General features: G+C 45.8%; 1 protein-coding gene across 7 annotated transcripts in view; it reads right to left on the reverse strand.

Moving 5' to 3' along the window:
* Positions 1–25,703, reverse strand: part of LOC119405804 (prolyl endopeptidase FAP) — a 445,209-nt gene that overhangs the window by 211,987 nt on the left and 207,519 nt on the right. The window contains exon 1 of one of the 7 annotated variants that reach the window (XM_037672633.2): positions 23,515–23,888. The exons of 4 other annotated variants lie outside the window; for them this stretch is intronic. In XM_037672633.2, the coding sequence (XP_037528561.1) occupies positions 23,515–23,745 (231 nt within the window). In that variant the 5' untranslated portion in view covers positions 23,746–23,888. Of the gene's footprint in view, positions 1–23,514; positions 23,889–25,703 lie in introns of those variants that run through there. 2 more of the 7 variants (XM_037672638.2, XM_037672644.2) reach the window with 2 other exon arrangements.

A 25,703-nucleotide genomic window follows, 5' to 3' on the forward strand; every position in this document is an offset into this window, starting at 1 on the left:
GGCACACCAGGTTTACCCCACACTTGGGGTTCGTTTGCACGCGCTCCTCAGTCGATGCCGAGGTCTTCGCATCAGATGTCGCATGTCTGTTGGATCGCCTTCGCGAGAATGACCGCTCAGCGACTGTCACAGACCCTCGTGTATACTACGCAGCTGTCGCTGAAAAGTGGGGACAGACACTTGAGCGGAACCTTTGCGATGCACATCCCCTCCCCCTCTCTCTCCTCTCCTACGCTCCCCCTTCTCGCACGCCTGTCGACCGCGTTCCCCGCTCGCCCTGTGAGAATTAACGGCCAGGCTAGAGGGAACACACGACGCGCGTAGCGTTCCTGTTCACGTCCCACGACGCTTTGAATGGATGGATGCAGCTTACGGCACGGGACTTCGCCCCAGCTTAAGAACCTGGCGAGCCAGCTCCTAAAAAAATTACACCATCTTCCGCTCAAACGAACCATCTCCCCTCTGCTTCGCATCCACACATAGTTCCCTTTAGCGGGAGATGGTGTAATTTTTTAAACTCATTGTTTCTTGAAAATGACATGAGCCAGCTCATGAGTGACTTTTCGAACTATCAGAGCAATGAAATTAATAACATTGTGGAACCCTTGTCGTTTCGGAGACTTCACACTGTCCAGTGCCTGCAGTGCATTCTCGCTGCACGGTGAGTTTTCTGGCTCTCTCTGGTTCTAGCGCAAACGTTCAAAACGTATTTTCAAAGCTGAGAATCATCAGTCAAAAGCAGCGCGCTTCCATCAAGTGACAGCAACATTGTACGGCATGCGTGCACCTATTGCAACAAGGTTTAGTGTCTAATACGCAAAAACGTAGGTGTTTTGTATTAAACTATTTGTGCATGTGTGTATATATGTGTTTGTGCGTTGAAACCTTCCAGACAAGTAAAATACGCTTCGTGTGTTCTGATGTTCTTGTGTTCACATATCATTTAATCTACCTTGGAGCATTGTGAATAACGCATAATTAAACTCCGAATTTCAAAGAATTCGGGATTTACGAGAAATAAGCTCTGACAAACGCCGAATTTCTGCAAAAAAGAAATAATAAGCTCCGAAAAACACCCTCCGAATTTGAATAAAAATAAACTCCGAAAACGCGGAGCCCTAAATATAGTGTATCATCACCATGACGCAATGCTAATATAGCGAGGCTTTAGACCACTTGTGTTGGGGATCAGGTAATTGGATTCCCAGCGAAGACTAATAATAATAATAATAATAATAATAATAATAATAATAATAATAATAATAATAATAATATTAATAATAATAATAATAATAATAATAATAATAATAATAATAATAATAAAAACGCCAGGCCTGCGCTGAAACCGCAGCACAGTCACAGCGAAAGCTGGAAGAGCGGCGTTTCTAGAGCCCGTTGTAAGCTCTCTTGGGGCTACAATACAAGTACACTAGAAAGGTACCCACTACGCCATAAATCACAATTTTTGTGAAGTTAGGAAGCACCTTCTAAGCCATTATTTGTCATTCTGCGGAGAAGCGAGGCACCAGCTACACGTCTGTAAGGCATTATGTGCACTTTGTTGACGCGACGACTGATGACGATGAAGAATTATGGCTCAGCCCTTTGTAATGGGTTGGAAGCTTTAAACGGCCCACCAGTTATGTAATTTGCATTGGGTGACGCCCAGTCGCTATTTCCCTCTCCCGTCATGCTGTATAACATACGTTGACGTGGAAGAGAGAGAGAGGGGGGGGGGTGAAGAACGTACTGAGACCCCGAGGAAGTGGATCATGCGCTTATGGGCTTCCTTGGCAACCAATACAAGTGCACTTGCGAGGAACCCACTACGCTATAAATCATTGTAATTTTACTGAGACCCCGAGGAAATGGATCATGCGCTTATGGGCTTCCTTGGCAATTAATAGAAGTGCACTTGCGAGGAACCCACTACGCTATAAGTCATTGTAATTTTTGAGAAGTAGGGCAGCAGGCACTGTGCCATTTTTCGTCATTCTACGGAGAGCGTTGGTACCTGCTTAACGCATGTAAGGCATTATGCGCACTTTATTGATGCTGTGCCTGATGACGATGAAGAATTATGGCAGAGCCCTTTGTAATGGGTTGGAATCATTCAACAACCTACTCGTTGCGCAATTCGCATTGTGTGACGCCTGCTTACAGAATTCGCGTTGTGCGACGCTTGGTGCTTATTTTACCCTTCTACCACGCTATATTGCATTTGCTAATGTGGTTCCTTCCCGACATGAAGCATCCGACAAGAGCGGGTGCGTCAGACACAGCAGAGCAAGCGCCCTCATGTGGACAACGTGTTGTCTCCTTTGGAGGTGGAGGGCCGCGCCGTCTGTGCCAGCGTTCTCAGGAAAGTGCCACAAAAAAGTGCAAAGGAGGTAAAGCCACAAGTTCGCCTGTGGCTAAAGGCGATCAAGAAAAGCTTTAAGTGAGCAAAATGGCTACCGCGCTTACCTTCCCCCTATGTGTAGCGACACTCAACGTGCGTGGCTTGAGAAATGTGAGGCGTCAGCGGCAGTTAAACTACGTGCTTAAGCAACATGATGTTGATGTTGCTGCAGTGCAAGAAACTAAGATTTCATCGGCTCATGATGCCAACTTTGCTCTGGAAACTTTTCCAAATTATGTATTGTACATTAGTCAAGCACGTGGTGTTTCTGCTGGATGCTTTTTATTAGTTAGAAAGCAGTTGAGTCACTCTTTGATGTCGCTGCATGTTGATGGGGAAGGCCGTCTTATTTGCTGCGACATCTCTTTTCATTATCATAATTGGAGGTTTGTTTGCGTCTACGCTCCCTTAAAAGTGAATGAAAGGAAGGCTTTCTTCCTGTCCTTAACTTCGTTGCTGAACACTGATAGACATTTAATCGTGTTGGGGGACTTTAATTGTGTTTGTGACTCTAGGGATCACTCATATTTAACAAATCGTTATGATGCAAGTGCTGCTTTACTGCGGCAGTTAATGAATGACCACAATCTAATAGATGTGGGAGAGCATGCGCCTTCCTCGTTAAGGTTTACGCACTTTCAAGGGGTATCTCATGCTCGGCTTGGCCGTGTGTATGTCTCTATAAGCCTCTGGTCTCACGTTCACAACTATGCTGTAAAGCCTATATTTTTCACAGACCATTGTTTGTAGCTGTTTCATGGGGTCCTCGAAAATGTCGCAAGGTTCCCCCAAACTGGCAATTATGGAAGCTAAACGTACAGCTCCTGCAGGAAGAATGTTTTGTAAAAATAGTCAAACAATTACTCCATGAGGTAACACAATATCGGCAGCTGCCGATTTCTTCTCAATGGAAAATGTTCAAAGAAAAAGTTAAGTACGAAGCGATTGGTATTTCATGCGAGCTAGCCCAAAGAAAAAATGCTGAAAAACGTTATCTTTGAGATTTACTTAATAAGCTGCATGCTTTTGAAAGCCAGGAGCCGGGGTTGTACGGAGACGAAATAAATATAGTCCGAGCACAAATACAAAAACATGATACGGAATCATACAGAGGGGCAATGATTCGTTCACGTGTTATTCGTTTCACTGAAGATGAACCCACCAAAAGAGCTCTTGGGGATGAAAAGCGATACGCGCTTTCCAAACAGATATTGCAAATTGAATCGTGCGGTACCATATGCACAGAGACACAGCAAATAAGAGCGGCATTTGAAGATCATTACAAGAACCAGCTGCGTCTGAGTTTCTGGATGACTACGAAGAAAAAGCTGACCACTTCATTACTCTAATGCCACATTTACAGGAGGATGATCGGCTCACCGTTGAGGGGCCTATAACTAAGGAGGAAATTAAGTTTGCAATCGGAACTTTGCAGAAAAACAAAACTCCAGGTCCAGATGGCCTTAGCGCGGAATTTTACGTGAAATTTCAAGAACTTCTCATTCCTTTCCTTGAGCCTCTTTTAAAAGAAGCCTATGAACAAGGTGAACTTCCTCCTTCTTTCTATCAAGGACATACAACTTTGATCCCGAAAAGTACCGACAGTGAAGTATTGAAGAGAGTAACTGGATATAGGCCGATATCTTTATGTAACGTTGATTATAAGATATTTGCGAAAATACTCACGAACAGGTTGCAAACAGTGATTACTAAATGTGTAGGTGCCCACCAAACATGCGGTATTCGAGGCCGCTCTATACAAACGAATATTCATATAGCACGGTCAGTCCTTGAGTGTATTGATGGTAGCATGAATCAGGTAGCTCTTCTTGAGATTGACCTTGCTAAGGCTTTTGATAAGGTACGGTACGATTTTTTGTTCTGACTGCTAAGACATCTCCAGTTAGGAGATGTATTGTACAATGGCATATCACTTTTTTATAAAAGGTGCACCACAAGATTAATTGTGAATCGCACGCTTTCAGGTATCATAGAGGTAAATTCGTCAGTTCGTCAGGGGTGTCCACTCTCGCCTTTGCTTTTCGCAATATATTTGGAACCACTTTGTTTAAGTGTGCTGTTTAATTCTGACATTAAAGGATATATATATGAAGCCGAGGAGATTAAAGTTCTAGCTTACGCAAATGACATTGCCTTCTTTTGCGCGCCTAAACCGAGTGTCCAGGAAGCAGTAAACACTACTATGTGTTTTTGTGAAATTTCCGGAGCTAGTATAAATTTCGATAAAAGCAGAGGATTCTGGCTGGGCATGTGAGCTCTAACTCCCTCGGTATTTGCAAATATTCATTGGGATGGCACTCCGATCCGTTATCTAGGTGTGCCTCTTGATAACTACCGTAATAGTGGTCCTCATTGGACGTCCGCGTCAACGACTATCCGTCGCAAGGTGTCAACTTGGCAAGGACGCGACCTTTCTGTTTTCGCGAAAGCTAAAGCATGCAACATATTTCTTGCATCAAAACTTATCTACATTTTACAGGTATTGCACTGCTCTCGTGTACATATGCAGGCATTTCACAGAATATTTGCCTGGTTTATCTGGAGTTCATCATGGCAAACCATGAGAAGGGACAACCTTTTTCTTCCGCTTGAGAAGGGTGGGCTTAGTCTTGTGCATTTGTTTGTGCGACAACTGGTGATGCGATTTTTTTTACCTTAAGGATGTCTGCCACCCGTTTCTTCTGGCTGTTATACGGAACCGCCTTTCTCACCATCTCCCTTTTCTTTTTGTCACAACAAGAGTGCCGGAAGAATCGCAATTATGGGGTTTCTTGAAAGAGATTGTCGACACTGTCCAGTTTTTGAAAGCCAGATTCACGCTAGAGTACTTGTACAACGTGGACAGAAAGACGCTAACCGCCGCACTTGTAAACACCCTTTTCCCCGAACCTGTTTACCGACAGCAATATTTATCTAATCTGGTCATGATGTATTCTGCCGTGTACGTAAAATGTGTATATCGCCAGCTGTGAAAACGTTTTTCTTTAAGATGCACACATCCACTTTACCCGTAAAGACATGGCTTCATGAAAAAGGGATATACGTGCCCTGGTCTGTAAACTGCAGCCTATGCAACGAGCCTGAAACAATCGAGCATTGTTTTATTCATTACCGTGATGCATTTCATTTCTGGGACATTCTTAAGAGATCTCTCAGAAAAGAATTTCCAATTACATCGCATGGTGTTAGGTTCCTCCCGTTCAAAAAGAGCACCAACAATAGTGCACCATATGATTTAATCATGCTGTTAGGTCTATATTCGCTATGGAGAAGCCGCATGATTGACAGGCACGCTGAGCCACCTCGCTCGACAAGGTCTGTGTTTCGAGAAGAAGCAGCTAACGTGCTGAGACTTTTGATCCGGTTCCGGAGTGGCTTGGACTTCTGGACGCTTGTGTCTGTTTACCGGACTTTTGAAGATTCCTTGGACTATGTGAAAATGTGTGTTCTGTGCATATGTACATGTGAGTGTAATTCTAAAGCGATGAATTATGTTGTAATAGATGGCGAGATTTGATGGCATTATTCCCATGCATTAAAGAGAAAAAGAAAAACGGCATGGCTCAGAGGTTGAATACTGGGTTCCCACGCAGAGGGCCCAGGTTTGAACCTCGTTCCATCCTGGAATTTTTTTCTTATTTCGTTTTTTTTTTCTTATTTCGAGCGATACTGGTTACGGACACCGGCGGCGGACAACTACGGCGCCAAAAACGGCCGGTGAAATGCTCTCATAACAGCTTTCGCTGTAATAATAATAATAATAATAATAATAATAATAATAATAATAATAATAATAATAATAATAATAATAATAATAACAACACAATAATGCCATTGACTCTATGAGGTTCGAGTGTGGCTTGGCTAGGAATCCAGGGTACGGGCTCTCGTATGCCACAACGGTCGGCGTCTGATTATCTTAAGCTTATTCTCGCTACAGGCATGCCATGTATAGAACGGATGCTCAGGTGTCCGTTGAAACTGCTCGCACGTCGAATAAGTAGCCTTGAGAGAATGCAAGAACGCCGTCTCAGAAACATGATTGTCATTATACGCATGCTTTCCGATGCTTCACCTTCTGCTTTCCAGGTTACTACATTAGTTGCATTTATACATGTCGACCACCACGGGCTTGGAGGTATTGAGGACGTATAAGGAATGACTCTGCGCGCTGAAACCGTTAGCTCCGCACCAAATGCAACAAATATAAAGTAGCTATAATAATGGAGCCATAATACGCGCAGAAACGCCACTGCGTAGAGTATAAAAGGAAAACTGTACGTCGCCTCGTTTTACTTCTAGCGTCCACGAACTACCATTTGATCCGTGTCATTAGATACGTGAAAAAAAAGCCCACGTGCGCAGCTTTTTTTTTTTTTTCAGGACTGTAACGGGGAAAAAGAACGGTGCTTCTTTATTCTTTTTGCCGCTGTATAGGTCTCCGCTGCGGTCCTGCTCCCTTCATTTTGGCGCCGCAGCTGTTACCGCTATTCTCGTCCTTTCATCACCGTCTCTGTCGTTTGCACACGCAGCGCACGTATGGGGCATCAAAACGAGGCGCGATTCAGTTACGTCGAGAACGTGACGCCTTCATTACCCGGTAAACGAGGGACTGGAAAGTGCGGCGAGTTCGCGCTTTGCGATGAGAGCGGCGTCCGAGCGACAAGTCCTGTGTATAAGCCCGTCTTGCCAAACCTGGTGACATAATCGGCTTAGGGAAATGCCCATTACGATAACGACTCGCTGAAAGAAAGAAAGAAAGAAAGAAGGAAAGAAAGAAAGAAAGAAAGAAAGAAAGAAAGAAAGAAAGAAAGAAAGAAAGAAAGAAAGAAAGAAAGAAAGAAAGAAAGAAAGAAAGAAAGAAAGAAAGAAAGAAAGAAAGAAAGAAAGAAAGAAAGAAAGAAATTGTGGGTGTTTGTCACGTGTTCAGCACACCTTCCTCAGCGGGAAATTGACGCTACAATTGAGGTACAACTGGCCAAGACACTTCTGCTCCACTGAAACTACTGAACACGTAACTTTGTTGCATGCTAGTCCTATAGGCGTAAAACACGAGCGCCTTTCGTCAATGTGGTCCATTGATTTCTCTCTCTGGTTGGTCACCTGGTTTATTCAGGCAGCCGTTTCGTCGTGCTCAGTTTTTCCACGTTGCGCAGCCTACCCACGCGCTTGTGCCTGCAGTTTCCTTTTTAATAATCCTTGTGTTTCCCCTCACGTTATCTGTCGCAATTTCTTCTTATTCGTTCTTCTCCCTCATCACTATACGACGTGCGCACACTTTCTACTATAGGTTAATATATTAACGGAGTCATCCTCATTGTAACTCACAGTACATCGCTACCACTATAGCCGGTTGCCGCATGAAATATGCAGTTGACGCAGCTATACTGCTACGCATGCCGCTAATATTTAAATATATTTGTTCTTCGTGACGCAGCCTGATGGCCGGCGACAATGTGTGAAGCCTGTAAACGGTAACGCGCCTTTCCCGACATCGTTAGCCTGAGTAACTGGTGCAGACACCTGGTTGGGGATTATGTGACGCAGCCATTTCTCCGTATACTACTTGTTTTTGACAGCCTTTCACCGCTAGTTAGCGTTCCAATCTGTAACTCAAGCCGGAAACGCGAATCTCATTAGTGCATTGTTCTCGGTAAAGTTTGCTTCCACTTACGTCTAACTATCGCTGTAGCTCGATTTAACCAACACATTGTGTGGGTTAAGATCGGACTAAACGATTACGCGTAGCACCCGGACGTAAGCGATTTCTTCGTCGGCCGTTGCTTCAAGTGAAATTTTATATGTGCATACTCCTCGTGTGTTAGAGCGCGTGAAAGGTGCCTCGAGAAGGGCAGAGAGAGAGAGAAGAAAAAATGCACCGGAAAACTAAAGTGCCCGCGGATTACACCACTTCCATTCACGCATTCATTTTACATGTCGCGTCTCGAGGGTAACAAAAAACAAACAAGAAAACACACCATAGGGGCAAAGAGCGAGGTGTTCTTGTGCATGTACGCACAAGAGGAGGTGTGCTCACAATTCCACCGGATGCGCTGTTTTGCAATGGAAAAACGCTCGCTTCAAGCGCTCGAGCGTTTTCTCCGGTTGCGCAGGGAGCGCAGTGAAAGCGGCGAAGAGTCGACGGAAAACGGCAATCAAGTTGGCGCTCAGGCGCCCTGTGGGAATAGCGGCGGGAAAGGCACGGAGGAAAACAAAAGGGCGAAGGGGAGAAGAGGCATTCCCACCCGCTCGCCGCGTGACAGGAAGTGTTGCACGGTGGCGTGGTGCCTCTCAGGAAAGCAAATATCAGTCGCGGTGAATAACTCGACGAGTTTCCTGCGATTACCCAGAGGGAATTGTATGGCGCTGAAAAACGTTCTTTTCATTCGAAGGGATGATGATGGATAGGAAGCGCTTTTATATTCGGTCCGGCTGAAACGTGTTCGCATTTCATCGAGGGTTCTTTAGAAAACATCGGTTGGAGCGCGTCGCCCGTCGTATATTTCCGAGGCAAGCGGCCTGTGTTCTGTGAACATTCATGCGCTGGCATTGACACAGCAACTGGGAGTCTAGAAATAAAAAAAAAATCGCGCACAAAAGAACACGCGGATTCGGAAATGAGTCGCGCGCCAACAGGTAGCCTCCAGGGCGAGGAAAAATTGTTGGATCAATCTTTAAAGGAGCGCCATTTCTCGTTCAGATACATTTGCGGACCTGTTGGGCCAAACCAAAAGTAATTAAATGAGTTCCACAGCGTGTCTACGTTGTTAGCCCATTTGATGAAACCTTTATTTGAAGGTTCCTGCTTTTGAGAAGTGATAAAGTGACTGTTGAAAACGGAGGACGATGACGGTCTTGCACCGCGCGCCTGCAATCATCATCAGGATTAGTGTGGAATAAAGGGTGAAGCAGAAGGCAGCTCTGTTCTTTTCAGTGGCTCAGTCATCTTTATGCCTTCACTGCAATGAGACTGAATCTCTGGATCACTTCTTTTTGACATGCCGCAGGTTTAAAATTCAAAGGAAAACACTACTAGAAGAACCCCTTCGAAAGATGGGCTTAAATTTGTCACTTCCGGTGGTTCTTTCATTTGGTGCTACCGGGCTTGGTTTTAGCCACGAGAATGTTTTCGACGCTGTATGCAATTTCCTACGAGTGACTAAAAGATTTGAATGTTAAGTGTAACTTAGTTCAGTTTCTTTTTCGAACGTCTCTTTCCTTAATCACAGCTGTATATACATGTATTTTTGGCCGTTTTTCTTTCGTTTTTTTTTTGTTTTTTTCTCTTTAAGCTTTAAGAAGTTATACTGTTAATGTGCAACGCATAAACTGTTCATTTTTAAAAACGTTTCCCTCAGAAAGTGAATTAATTCTTTAAGAAAGGCACCGTCCGATTCATGGCCTATCCCCCGAAGTGGGCTGCGCCAAGTTTTTGAGGAACAACAACAACAACAACAACAACAACAACAACAACAACAACAACAACAACAACGACAACGACAACGACAACGACAACAACAACAAACAAAACTTGGTGCCGTGAAACCTGGGACTACGACTCAGCTCGAACTGAGACCGAGACGACGATTCATGTATTGATGAGACAGCGTCCGTCGCCTGGAGGTTCGCGAGGCGGGAGCCCCTTACGATGACTTCGGCTCTGGTCTTCCTTTGCCCTTCAAGACGACGGCCCGAGATTCGCAAGGCTACGATCTCCATGAAGACAGAAGAGTCACATCCTGTCAGCCCATGCAGCCCTCGGAGCAGCTCACGGTCTGCCCATCCACTAGATTTTCGCTTCGGCAACAACGACATAGCTCGCGAGGCCAGGACGATGAACTTTCGCTGCGATGACACCCGTCCTGCAGGCCTAACCCTCGAAGCTACCAACACTTCATGTGACGATAGGTATGCGTGACGATAGACAATTTAGAGGTTTCGAAGTCGGAGTGCTGAAGCCTTTTAATGAGAGTTGTCGTGAAAGCCCTGCCCTTGGATCAGATAACGCCACGCCAACATCGTTGATGTCACCGCGTAATAACTGGGGACTCGCGAGCGCGGAGGAGAAAGAAAGAGTAGAAGACCAGAACATGAAGCAGCTCCAGGTTATGCGGAGATCACTGCGAGCAGACATTAAGTCATGAAAGAACGTGACGTAGTACTTTCGCCTAGATCACCGAAGATCGGCAAGCTCAAGTATTTACGCTTAAACCTCGAATTGATGAGACACGACTTGAAGAAAGTAGACCGCCAGATTTATGACACTATACGAGGAACTAGAAAGTGACGTAGAAAGCTGCGAAAACTTTGACTGCGGCATCTTAAGCGTGATATCAGACCTCCCACTTCGATTGCAGGAATTAGAAAAAAAGACCGTTGTATGCACTCGCACAACTATCCGAAAATTCGCTGGCGATGTCAGAAGAAAACTCAATTTACCCGCACGGCGAGGGAATGCCCGTCGACGGCAACAGAGACAAAACTGTCAGTGTGAGGAATTCCGCTGCCAGTTCGCAACACGGCCTAAGCACTGCAACTCCCGGAATAAGTGGTGCCGTAGATGAAGAAGTGATACAAGCTCCGATTCCGCAGAAGTCGCCTGAAAAAAGTTCTGGCAATTGCGCCAAATATAACGTCTTAGAGCTTGATGCTCCCTCGCCTATCGGTTCTGGGAGCCCCTGAAGACATTTGCCGCTGTTCTTTAACTGGCGATGCGAGTGCACTTCGAAAGAAGCGTTAAGAGTGTGTCACGAAAACAAAAGGGCCAAACGAAGGAGAAATCGAAGTTCGCATGATAATAAACATGCAAATACGGGTGTTAACGACGACAAGTGCAAATCTATGTCAGCTACGCTAATGAGGATCTCAACCTTCAGACCGCTAAGTCCAAAGGAGAAAGTGCACTTCCGTTGTATACGATCAAAAACAGACGGCCATCATGCTCATGGTGTTAACGACACAAGGACAAAACAAAAGCACTTTGCAGTTTGGAAAGACAGAATAATGTCATCGAAAGGAAAGAAATTCAGGAAAAGAATGAAACGACAGTCTGATCATGTGAGAGCCAAAGAAGAACTGAAAGCAAAGAAAGTAAGAGCACGCAAAGACCTCCAAAGTCGCCACTTCATACCAAGAACGCGCGAGGCACCGATTGACCTAACCACATGCAAGCAGCGACTTCATGTAGGGAGAGCGACTGTAATTCGAGATCGCTCCAAACATTTCAAACATTGATGGAAGAGAAAAGATCCTCAATAACATCCAGATAGCTTTGACCTGATTGCGCGACAACGGACTCAACTGGGACTATTGCGAACTGCGTGTGAAAGACTACGCCGAACTTGATACTGGTGTGTGTGACTAATGTGCGAGCGCTAAGTGACGGAGCCAGCGAACGAAAAGATAGCGCAAAGTGTTACCAGCGACGTGAATTCGAGCTACCGCCCAGCCAGTGCGCTGGCTCGGCAGTGTTTGTTGTACGAGTATTATGCAATCTTTCTCTTTTCGCTTCTTTGTCGCAGGCGGGAAGATGTTGAAAATGGAAGACGATGACGGTCTAGCACTACGCGCCTGCAACCACCAGTAGGATTAGTGTTTAACAAAGGGGGGAAGAAGAAGACAGCCATGCCGTGGGTCTCTGTTCTTTACAGTGACAACATTAAGATGGAGTGGCTCACGTGCGTTTGTTGCAAACTTTTTTTTCACGTGCGAGAGTCTTCCAAATTTACATGGCACAGGTCGGCGATTCGCTCGAAGTATTTTCAACCGAAGCTTGTATTGACTGACCTGTAAAGCTCGTGATGGTGGTGTTCCAAAAAACACTCCTCACCTACAGGTTACGCGCACCAAAGAAATGATAAAACTAAGTAAATTTTCTGTCCGGGGCTGGGGTTTGAACCCGGCAAAGAAGTCACCGAAATCCCACCGAAAAAATCACAACACCGCTCCCGCTTCGGAGAGCGGCGGTGTGATTCCGGTTCCTCACGCGCCAATGTGCGCATAGATGCGCGAATCCCATCCTGACAGGCAATGCATTTTTTTTCTAAAACACGTACAAAAAGTTTAAGCAACGTTTCTGAGCAACTGTGCAGAAGTTTCTGAAGGCGCTGTTATGTTGTTGGCGTATAAAAATGGTTGAATAAAGAAACGCGCCGAATTTCTCAATATTTAATTGTTGCAAATCGGTCGTACTGACCAGCCGACAAAGAACGACGTGGGAGTGTTCACGCAAGGGGTATAGACGGTTTTTAGTAAGACATATGGGCGCCGCCACCTTGGGCTGTTAAACGAATGTTTTACTATTTTTACATGTTATGATGTGAATTCGTGAGGTCAGGAAACGTCGAATGCACCAACCCAGCCGTTTTCATGTGTATACGTCCTCCGTAACACTGTTCGTTTAGTTGTTAAATATACAAAACAGCAAGGAGCCCAATATGGCGGCACCAAAATCCATCCGTAAAATGGTCTGTATTCTCTTACGACGATCTTTGTTACATAACCAGAACAGAGTGCAGAGGGCTCGATTAGTCAGCTATACGACATGGCTATGAAATTAATAGCCGTGGACCAAAGACGCTGGAACAAAACCCTGTTAATGGAAAGACATGAAAATACCCCCCCTCGCCCCTGCATCTCTGTATGTACTGTACGGTAGTTACCAAAGGACGCTGCGTAAGGGCTGTTGGCTTGATACTAGAAATTAAAAATTTCGGCGGCATGTACATATAAAGAAGAAGGCGGACCCCTACAGGGGGCTATGTTTATGCTATACTTCTTATGTTAGCAATATAGCTTCAGAAATCTACTCTGTTCAGAATGTGCGGATCCATTGTCAGGGGCTCCAGCTGTTTCGCGTTCCCAAAATTCCTCAGACCACCTACATAAACACCACTTGTTCACCGTGTCGTTCACTCGGCGCAAAATGAGCACGATTCGGCTGTCTCCTGCTGATAACACTGACATAAGCCTGAGCGACATTTTACGCGATGCCTCGTTGAAAGTCGCTTTAGAGGGCGGGTGACTGTGAGAGACTGCATGATGCATACATGCCGGGATTGCACTCAAACAGTGCCGTGTGCTTGCATCCTCGAATGCAGGACAAGAGAGAAAGAGAGATGAATTTTATGCGGAACGCACGGAGGTTAAGCGGAATGTAAATATCGTTAATTAAGAATAGGGTATAGCGGAAACGTACAAGCGTCGGCACGTGCCGGACCACTGGAACGATTAATCGTGAGCGCCCGTCCTGCTTAGTACGTGTTCTCGGGTGGCCGTGCTTTTGGCGCCTAAGTCTGTTGCTAAAGATGCACCAACAAGACCAACAGCAAGTATTACTGGATTTATCGCGAACATCAGCTCTGGAGGCACAGTTAAAGGAGCAGCGACAGAAAATGTTTGTCTCGTTATTTTTGTGCTGCACAGCCGCCGGCCTAGATATCACTCTGTAGTGCTTCAATTTCTCGAGAGCTCAACGAATAATCATTACGTTATCTTTTATCGCGAGCACTTGTAAAGGTCTGCTAAGTGCAGCGCCATGCTGCTTCGGACGTTGAACATGAACGACTGTTCACGTCCCCGAAACTTATTGCGGTATAGTCCCCCTGTACCAGATACTCGCGCGTACACGAACCCCACGAGCCATGAGGGCAGTTCCAAAATCCGAATATGTTCAGCCTTCTATGGGAGAAGAGGGGAGAGTGGGTCTTATAAAACTCTTCACACGCTCATTCTGTGCCCTTCAACCACCGCAGCGTGATGACAGACGCACACTTGCGATGTTCGTGATACAACGTGACCACAACTTGCAGTTTTGTTAACGTGAATAGCTTACTTTCTCACGTCGAGAGTTGCACTGTAATGCGCGCTCGATCGTTTTGAACGGGTCCCATAAAAGTGTTGTAAGTAATAATTTCTGCTATTTTTTAGATACTCAGGCTTCATGCCGTAGTTAAGGAGCTGCCAGACCATATGCGCTGGTGCGTCTTTCTTCTGCTAAAGCTCCCTATTGTCGGTTGTATCTAGCGCGGCTAGCTTCAGACGAGTCCAGATCAGCAAGACCAAGTTCACGAGCCCGTGACAACAAGAAAGCGCTCTTAACGGACTGTTACATCTGTATAGTTATGACAGAGCCCTGCAAACCATTTATTTATTTGTTTATACGTCTTTATGTACGCGTTCACTGGAAGGATTGTATACATCCTCTATATATAATTGTACAGAGCCTGAAAATAAAGAACACTAAGGCGTCCAATCTGCAGGCGCATATGCAGTCGCCCATTGCACGCAGTTTTATTCATAAGGCTGCTATGCACTTTCAATGACATCAAATGACGATATTGCCATTCTCGCCATTTTCGCACAACGCATAGAACGTAGATGCAAATATAAACCCGAATCTCGATGCTCATAGCAGCATGGTGAACGAAGCGAGAACGCGACAGCCTGTATATTTTCCAGCTGAAGAGGATGGTGCACGTGTTTACGCGCGAGGCGACAATGTAGAAGGGGAACGAGCAAGCGGCAAGGAACACGCACGCTGCCTCGCGCATGCGGATGCTGCAGCCATTGAAGTCGAACGGTAGCAGCGACGCTGGTACAAGGGCCCTGCTCGGGTGCCCCAGGCACACACGTGCATAATGGATTATTTTCTTTTCAAAGAAAAAGAAAAGACCGCCGCGTTTCCTCTTCTCTTAGAACGCGACAGCGCGTTACGCGGCAAGTGCGCGTACAACAGCCGACGAATGTCACATCCGCCAACACGGCGTGAGCTAAACAAGAGATTACAAAAGTCGAGGCACACCGTGCCTACCCGCGCTATCGGCGTGAGAGCTCCTTTATAGTCTTACAAAATCGGCCTGCACCGCGTGTTGCTTCCGCCAGCCCACGACGTCAAAAAACCCGTTCAGCTATCTTTCCACTGAGTCGAAATAATGAAAAGGGGTTGTTTTCGGAAAATTATCCAGCCGAAGCGAATTCATAACTAAGAAGCACCCCAAAAATATGCACATCAGAGCGCTTCGGCGAGATTCACGGAAGCCATCTACAACAATAAGAAAAAAAAAACTGTTGGGCGTGCAGCACGTGTTCGTCCTCTGTTTCGCTGCCATCGCTGCGTTTTGCGATCATGAAATCCCCGAAGAGACGGGCTGCGCGAGTGAACTTTCCCGACAACGTTTTGCCAAGTGTACTCTGCTTCAAAGGGCTTGTCAACTTCTTTTCTTTCTTAAATGCAAGGTGGGCTATTATAGCTGCGGTTAAAAACTCGCTAATGCACAGTTCATGCATAATCATGTTGACGCGCAGCAAGCCAGTGATAACACAACGTATGCTGTTAGGCAAAAAATATGCGGTTGTGTTGAGTTCTTTTATGCCTGTATTGTTCTTGAATTTTTAATTTCTTTTAGGCAGAAAGTGTTGTGTAAAGTGTTTTTCCGCTCTAACGTTCTTTATCATGAATCTAGGTATCCAGTTGATCTATGACGAAAGAACTGAACTTGTGGCCGAAATGGAGGCGATTGAAACATCTGGGGTTATTCATTACCTGCTGGGTGAGTAGCAGACGTGCTCAATGTCCGAAACATTGTTTGTTACCCTACGTGCATTATTTTTACCCCACATGCGACACTTTGAATGTCACAAGTGTGTGATTTATCGATTTGCGTATTGAATTTTTTTTTAATATAAAAAATTAATGTGTCGTCAGAAAACGAGCAGATCATCCATAGTTCTCATAGTTCTCATTATTTCAGCGTATTTCGAGCCCCCATTAGGGGCGTTTGAATAGTGAATAATAGGGAAATTTTCAAATCAAGTCGAACACAAATATTTGAGAGAAATGACCTTCGAATATGGGATCAAGTATTGAATATTTACAATGTCTAAAGAAAAGTACAAGTGAAACTAAACGTTTCATTATTGTTTCATTAATGAAAACGTTTCATTAATGAACGCCCGGCGAACTTTTAGAGCAAATGTCGGAGGCTATCGAATGAAAACGGAATAGCGAAACGAGACGACGAACATGGTGCCGACAGTACAAGCCGCGTGGCCTACCCTCAATGTGGCAAAACGAATACAATGCAGTCAGTTTTGCGTGTATAGAAACGCGCGCATCTATCATACTGCCATGTTCCATGGCTGTGGGCGTGCTTCTATTCGCGCCAAATTGAAATGCCAAGAGCGACAGCTCTTGTTGGAAACTTCTCTTGAGAATAAACTAACAGTTACATGTAAATTATTAGAACGACCGTTACCAAGCAAAGAAAAAAACTCGAAGTACAATATACTAGACAACATAATTGATTACAAGTAACAGTGTACACGTAGTGGATGACGTACAAAGTTTGCTACATTCGTAGGAGTCTTTCTCCTTGTACAGTGCAGGAACTCTTGTTGTTTAAGTATCCTTCGAGCGAAGCGAATATTCGACGACTTCGCATAGTCAATTCCATAAACGAATATGCGGATCGAATAGTTAGGGCTATTCGGTTCGAAATATCGAATATTCGCACACCCCAAGCGCATATTCTTTCAGTCAGATATGAAGTAAGCCCGCTGAGCGAATACAGTTCCTCCCCGTTGCCGAACGCAAACCGGAAGACGTGTCTAACGAGACTATTATTATCAAATACAATTAAGAGCGATTACCTATTTATTTAAGGCAGTACTTTACTGAGTTCTTCCCGAAGCAAGATATATCATCATGGGATGTCTGCTTAGACATTGCGCTTTTAAATCATTTATATGCCGACTCAACGTGAAAAGTGCCCGTCCAAACATCCCTCTGTCACGAAAGACGATAATCGCAATAAAGAAATTCAAAAAGTTGCTTGACTGTGCTCGGTTTCGAATCCAGGCCCCGACGCTCCGAAACAGAGTGTCTCGTCCACTAGGCTACACACCCACGCTTGCGGAACATCAATATATAAACCATATGAATGTCCGTGTCTGTCAGTGCGCCTTTTTCCATCAAGATGAGCCCATACTCTAACTAGCCCACATGTCCGTTTTGTTACATGTGAGTGCACTGTACCGGCGGTGCGAAACGAATGTAAATGTAAGAGGCTTCGTTGAAATATCCCGTGGCGATGGAATAAAAGCCCTCTCTCTAGGGCAGTATCTAAAGCCTACATGGAATACTGTAAACGTAAGGAATATTCCGGCTTCGCGAATATTTGATGTCAAACACGCGTTTCGCTGGTATCGGGCTGTGCCTTCGAGACGCTGACGAACGCTATATAGAAGGAAGATGGAAGATGCCGTGCCGATTGCGCCCGACGACAACGTTTCAGAGAAGGCCGCAACGACGGAGTTTCCTGCAATAAAACTGTACGCTTGCGCATCACATCGACAACGCTCGCAGGAGAGTCCGCGTGGGTTTTCGATTGGTCAAATTTTTATTTCACATGATTGTAGAGCTGCGCACCTGCGGGTGTCCGGCTGTTCCCATACATTTCGCTTTACTCATTTGCTTCTGCGGTAACATTTTCTGGTTGTAATGAAAAAACTCGAGTCGAAGTGGTAATTTTACTCCTCATGCTTCACAGCGATGGTGAACATGAAAATTTGCGCAATCATCACCGATACATCTGTTAGTTACCAAAATTGCACTGATTTACTTTGAGTTAATAACTTTGGCTGGTACGCCATAATTACACAGCTGAGTTTGGCCGGTACTGAAAGCCCTTTGATAGACACTGTTATTGCACCAATGTTGATAAAAGAACACTGGAACCCTGCTGCGAAATGAATTCTCTGTTTTAGTTAATATGTCTGTGTACTAAAAAAAATTCGCCGCAGTTAGCTCATAACAGTAACATCAACTAAGTTAACACCCAGTTCTGAGGCTGTCTGAGTACTGGCTGTCGTTAACTGTGCAACTATTGCATAAAGTTGTCAATATACCATTTTTCAATTGAAGTATTTAAAAAAAGAATATGCCACATCGTCGTCATCAACATGAGTGTGGATCCGAATTATTTCTCTAAGGGCACATAAAGATAATCACTGCCTGTTTGTAAAGCCATAGCAGATTAATTAGGTATCTGCGCTCGTATTCACGAACATTCACAAGCAAGCGAATATTAGCACCCTATATGTGCCGCGAATGTATAACTATTTTCTTGGAGTACGGCGAAAATTGCCCATTGGTCTAAACTCTGTATTGCTCGCATCTTAAAACTTTCGCCGAAGTCGGTTTTAGGGCGTATAATAAACCAGCAATACTGAGCCTGGCTACAAGTACTGTGGAGAAGCCGTACTGTGGAGTACAAGTACTGTGGAGAAGGTCCCAGATAAAAACCTGGTTCACACATCAACTGCTCTCCAGCATGTGCGAACTGTAGTAGACTGCTTCTCCATGCGAGCATGAACGTGAAAGCTTTACTCCCCCCCCCCCCCCCCCGGACTAATGGTTCGTTTTGATTTCAGTTCTTCCCCTCTTCAACTGCCCAGAAAAGGCACCCCTGCTATTAATGTGAGTACATCAATATTATCAATGATAATTGTATGGTACCACAATAGCATTTCCCGAGTGTGACCATACAAAAATTAATTAAAAGTATGCGCACAATTTTTTTGTATTCAGCAAGAGGGTCGCTTTTAAAAGCTGTACGCCACCAAATATAATCTCTCAGATGTGCTTGTACTACATTAAAATGTCGACGAATGCGAACAGGCGTGAGCATCCCAACCTTTGAGGCGCCACTGCGCATAGATGCACATAAACCTGAACTGAACTAAACCAGGAGAAATTTGAGCAAGCTTCCGGTAAGAATCAAGATGCTTTCTGTTGTGTATAGTTCATCGATAGGAAGAGGCGAATCCCCGCTTTCTTTCTGCTACTTCTTCGGAATGACAACTTGCAGAGTGTTCACGAGCCACTCCCGAGCGCGAAGGCTAGTTTATACCAAAGAAGTCTCTCCTGGCTATCGCGAACACATGCAACGTGTGTTCAGCACGTTAGGCCTTCTGTTTCGCAGTAAGGATTCCCTACTCCGCAAGCTTCCTAAGCTTCTTTACAAGGTTACCTGACCTCCGTCTAGGAGACTCGAGAGCACAACCAGCTGCTGCTGCGTTTACGGATGCGCTGCCGAAGTGGTACTGTTGTAGGGGTGGGCCGCCCATTCCTTTGCATGACCACCTGGGCCACTCACATACCTCCTACGTTGTTTTTGCTTTCAGTATTTCTCTTATACAGTTATTTCTTTATGGAAATAACTTCAAGCTTCCAGCTGGACAACTGAAACCAGAACTGAAACAACGTGCAAGCATAAACACTCCCCCACGCCGCTTTTCTGGAATGAAGTTACATATGTACACACAGATGCAGCCGACGGCACCTGATGACGTTTCGGAAACATGCTTTGCGCGTCGGGCGTATACCTCCCTGCCTTTCCTTTCCTTGCTCTATTTCTCTCTTCTGCTAACGATGCGATATATCCAAGATACAAGGGGCCTCATGTATTGGAACGTTTCCAGGAATCAAGTTCTTAGTTAAGCACGCCATCATAAGGCCTATACTACTGTCTTCCCTCCTAGTCCCTTCCCATTATTTACCCACTGCGTCCAGAGCTGTACAAGAACTTACAGCGCCGCGTGCAAAAGTAGTCTGGTGCTCATTTTCGTGACAACCGCCAATGAAGGACACTGCAGTAACGCTAAAGAGGCAAGGGGCATAAAATTTTACGATTTGTTAACGTGATAAGCGAACCCGGCAGATACACTGGGTGCTTGTTACGCTGACAAGAGAGCGGCTAAATATATTTGCGAGGTGTTTAAGATGTACCTAGCGGGATAAATAATGGTGGGCTCGAGAATCAGCCATGTGCATCATCATCTTCGGTGCTGCCGTCGGTCTTTCCTTCGGCAGCACACTGCGACATGATTCCCGAAGGCGAAAGCACCGGCGCTATTTATAGAGCTGAACAATATCGTTTGAAGCCAGTGACGCGAGCCATATCGAGCAATGCCGAGTCTGGGTGGGCTCAAAAGGAGCGGCTTTGTACTACGCGGCATTTCATTAATCACTTTACGCGAGACGCGACAAAGGCCAGAGTGTAGCACGAAAGTATGCAGCTTCTTTGGCTGAGACGCAAAGTGACGGAGTCTAAACATCGTCCATGTCACCGTGGGCTGAAGCGGGGATCGAGTTGACGGGTGTCGAAAATGCGTCGCTGCTTTTCGCGAGGCGTGTCTCGATTTTTCAAGCAAAACGATTTTTCTCGCACTAGTAAAGTAGTCTTCCACGATACCAAAAACACCACGCTTGCTGCGAGAAGATGCTTAATAAGCTAGAAAACGCGCAAAAAGAAAATACAGGCGGCGACGCTACTTTGGAATTCCCGCACCATTTGCCGTGACGTCACATATTTTTGACGGCGCCTGCTTGGGCCTACGTAGTTCCTAATCGGTTAAATCGAAGTACATTGTCCTCTGAGGGGGCCAGAGACTTGACATAACGAGTTTGTGAAAATTTCGTCGAGCCAGTGGCACCAAAATACGTTAAATGCTCTTTGAAACCTTTTACGTCACAAATTACAAAGTTCGGCGCGAAATTTAAAAATGAAACTTTGAACTTGGTTTTGTCCTCTAATAATAAACCTATGGTGGTGAAATAAACTACACAAAAGTTCTCCGAGCACACTTTATCAATCTAAACCAATTCATTGTTTCTCTTTAGTGTCCCTTTAAGCCTTCGAAATGATGTCACGGGCGAATCACATCCTTGTGTCGAGAGAAGTTCGAACGAGGGCCGTCAAGGTGCAGAGGTGGGCCTCGTTCGTAAAAAAAATACAAAATGAAGGAACGCTAGCCGAGTTCTGCCAAGATAAATTGTATACACGAATGTTATGACGGTTACTGCATGCGTACCGGTCACGATGGTCGACAGAAACGCACGTGGAAAGTATTTGAAGGTAAAAAACTGGAAGCCCGAATAAACAAGACAGGGACACAGGAAGAAAGAACATGGACAGGCGCTACTTTCAACTGTCCATGTTCTTTCTTCCGGTGTCCCTGTCTTGTTTATTCGCGCTTCCAGTTTTTTACCTTCAAGTATGAACCAACTCGCCCAGTTACAAGTTTTTTTGTGGAAAGTATTATTTGCTCATATCAACAGCGCGGAGCTGTAAGCTGAAGTAATGACCATTATTTCGCTCACATTACTGGCTCGAAGCATTATACTACTGCAAATGTGATGACAGACCATGAAGTTGTTTTCTGTTCTCCGAGACCACCCACGCGTAACCAACAGGTTTGAATGCGATTGCGTCGGGTCCAACTGGTGGGGCTGGAAGCAGTACGCCTCCGCCTACACAGTACAACTAATTAATAAAAAAATAAATATTTGACAAGAGACATAAATTACGGAAAATGAAATTATCGCAGTAAGCACGGCCTGGACCGTATTCCTGGAGCTTCTTGTTCGTAGGTGCTATTCTCTATCGGCAGAACCGCATTCACTAACATTATGTGCTACGTAATAATTGTGATAGATGAACTTGTGGGATTTGCGTGGTTCAAACGAGGTATTCCTTCGCAGGGGACTGACAGAGAGCGGGAATCCGTTTATACAAAGAAGTGAGTCGTTATAAAATATGAGCGTTCACGTGGCAGACTTACCTTGGCGAGCGCCCAAACATCTAAGCTCCCACAAGAAAGTGCGGGTACAACTAAAATAAATGTTCTGTATCACAAAGCGTAAAGATATGAGACATTGCACACGCTAAAAAAAGAAACAGCGTCGCAGAAACGACGATTCTGTATATAGAGTCCCAAGAATTATGGGCAGCTGTGTAGTAGTGTATGAATGTGAAATTTTCAAGATACACAAAGACAGCTCAGCCTCACTGGTGTTGCTTACGCTTCGGTGTATCTGTTGGCATATTTGACGCCACCTCTGCTTCATTGACGAAGCGTTCTCGCGCGCGTTTTATTTCCCACTCACTCTATATCGAAGGCACGTCAACAACAGGCGTCGCTAAGAGAGCGAAACACGATATTCTTTTCATGTAGATGCATGCATCAGAAATGTGCAAATGCAAGCGAAAAGAAAATGGTGGTGTTTACGCTGCTTTAAGAAAATGTGGCAACTCAGAGTGTCGGATAATGGGGCAACGCAGCGCGTTGGTCCCACTGGCAACGTGTTAATAACGTGCTACCTTTACCTGAAATTACGAATCCGTTATTTGAATGAATTCGCAAAGTCATGCACAACACCGCCTTCCCATACGTACACAAGTACCTGCTGGTATTTGAAAATGTTCTTCCAAGAGCAACACAGCCCTTCGTAGCACTAGCTGCATTTGCCAGCTGAAGATAGTGCGGCTGTTCCTTTAAAAAATTACAGTTTTGCATACATTCACATGTTTCGCATGTTGTCACTACCCGGTAGACAAACGAAATCTTTATACTTGCATATATAAGGAAATAAGAAAAGGGGACAACGCAAAGCGCGCACAAGGAACATTTGTTATGGAAACGCGAAAGAGTCGAACTTTCTAAAGTGCTACAGGTTGACGCAACCGCTGAAGGCAACAGGAACTCTTGACCGGCTCTGCAGCCTCAAGCCGCGATTTAGCAAGCTGCGTGCCACTGAACCCTCTGAAGAAGAGAGATCCCTACGCTTCCTATAGAAAGCAGCCATAGCTAAAAACCCCTGTTGCAATACCTCTCTTGATTTTTCGTGCGGACTCACATCGGTGATGCCGTTCACTTCAGCCGATGCCAAATTGGCGAACTAGCACTACTGGCAAGAGCACGAAATATTATGGAACACACAAGAAAAGCACGGGCTCGACAAAAGTAAACGCGTGTCAAAAGAGCAGACGCGTAGCGGCAAGGCACTAGCGCCATTCAAAGAGCAAGCGCTTCGTACCGGCTGCACGTAGGAAGCGCTCTTGCTCCGACGGTGCACTGGCCGCGTCTACTGTCATGCGGACCCGGAAAAACGTGCTATGAAGCAGCAGCAGGGCCCGGTTCGCGGCGCGCACGGAGCGGCGTTCGAGGCAGCAGCGGCGGCATCCGTGCGCGCACACGCGATCCGGCGGCCGGAAGGCCGATTAGGCAGCGCGCAGACGGAAGGGGCGTACCATGGCTTCGGCTGGGTCGTCGTCGTCGCTCTGCTCGAGGAGCGGTATCCGCTGCTCTGTGACGGCGGCGTCGAGGTCGGACGAGGTGCGAGTCGACCAGCGAGCACACCGCGTTGCCTCCTCGGGGGGCATCCGGTGGTGACGCCTGTCCCGCTGCTCGCCACTGCCGCCTTGCTCCTCAGAGCCACAACAACCGGTTCCTCCGACTGATGTGACGTCATAGCGGCTCATCACGTGACTCTACGAGACACCCGGAAGCGTGTGGACGCCGGCGATGCTCGCGGTCGGCTGCGGACCTCTCCTGAGGGCCACAAGGCGGGACGGTCAGACGCGCACGCGGGCACACGCAACGTGCGACCCAGACACCTGTTGTCTGCGGAGCGACTCGCGGTGAGAGTTCGGTGACGCGCGATTCTTTCATACATCACAGACACATGTGCTCCGGCAGCCGGTGATGTTCTGTTGTCATCGCTGCTCGGAAAGTCAAGGCCGCCGGCGCTGGTAGGAAGCTCGAGCTGCGCGCGTGTGTCGACGACCTTTCGCGGCGCTCAGACACACCCCGTCAGAAGCCTCCAGCATTCTCCGTGCAGAGAGTAAAAACGCAAGTACTTGTCATGATACAGTTCAGTGCTTTGCGTGCCCTACGCCGACTCGACAGTCTCAACGAACGTTGTTGCAATCAGTTACCCAGTTTTCTGTGTGGTGCTTCCTAACGGCGTGTTCTAGCAGTATCTCCCAAAGGTGCTTCTGTGCGGTTTTGGCGACCATCGGCAAAATAGAGCCTGTATTACTCTACCGAAAATGTAAAAAGTAGTTCTCGAGCACAATCATAAGCGACTCGGAGCTTTCAATTGAAGTCAAGCAAGTAATCCCAAAACCTTGGTATACTTGATCCATCGACTACAGCAAGACATTTGACTAAGCTGACCACTGCAAACGCCGCATATATACTTTAGGAAAATGTGGTTTCCGGAACGTCTTATAGTTCTCCTGAAAAACCTTTGCACTGTAGAGGAAGCGCTTCTTAACACAAATATTGGTAGGTCAGATTGGTTCAAGATCCAAAAGTTGTCAGGCAAGGTTGTATTCTCTCTGCATAGTTGTTCAATTTATACATTGAACACGCGCTCGAAAACAACTGGATTTTTGGACGATAGTTACATAGTAGAAGTACCCATTGGCGGAAGGAAGGTAACCAACTTACTGTATGCATACGACGCTACTTTAGTAGCAGTAGCAGAAGGTAAAAATGACCCTGAATCTAAAGTATTAATGAGAACTAACAGAGAATAATGCCAAGAAAAGTATAGGGGATGTTTTTAGTACTAAATGTAAGGTAATTGTGAAGAAAGAAAAGTGTACGAAAAGATAGCTTGCCGCGGGCAGGGACCGAACCTGCGACCTTCGAATAACGCGTCCGATGCTCTACCAACTGAGCTACCGCGGCGGCCATCCCCCCGTCCACTTTATAGGGTATATATGTGCATTTGAAAGTGGGAGCGTCAGTCAGCGCCGCCAGTAGCCATGACGGCGAGTGTGGAACACTCTTTTTCTGCCTGTTGGCGTCACGTAGCATGTGAACTTATTACGGGCAGGCAGCTGACCAATAATCCCTCGCATACTACCTGAAAGCATCAAGTCTGCCAGAACGAGACCCTCGCTATGAATGAAGGAAAGAAGTGTTAATTTCAAGGGCTCGTTTTCTTTGTTATACACAATATTAATGAGAACTAACAGACAATAATGCCAAGGAAAGTATAGGGGATGTTTTTAGTACTAAATGTAAGAAAACGAGCCCTTGAAATTAACACTTCTTTCCTTCATTCATAGCGAGGGTCTCGTTCTGGCAGACTTGATGCTTTCAGGTAGTATGCGAGGGATTATTGGTCAGCTGCCAGCTCGTAATAAGTTCACATGCTACGTGACGCCAACAGGCAGAAAAAGACTGTTCCACACTCGCCGTCATGGCTACTGGCGGCGCTGACTGACGCTCCCACTTTCAAATGCACATATATACCCTATAAAGTGGACGGGGGGATGGCCGCCGCGGTAGCTCAGTTGGTAGAGCATCGGACGCGTTATTCGAAGGTCGCAGGTTCGGTCCCTGCCCGCGGCAAGCTATCTTTTCGTACACTTTTCTTTCTTCACAATTACCTTACATTTAGTACTAAAAACATCCCCTATACTTT

This window comes from Rhipicephalus sanguineus, chromosome 1 (genome assembly GCF_013339695.2).
Source record: "Rhipicephalus sanguineus isolate Rsan-2018 chromosome 1, BIME_Rsan_1.4, whole genome shotgun sequence".
Lineage (NCBI taxonomy): Eukaryota > Metazoa > Arthropoda > Arachnida > Ixodida > Ixodidae > Rhipicephalus > Rhipicephalus sanguineus.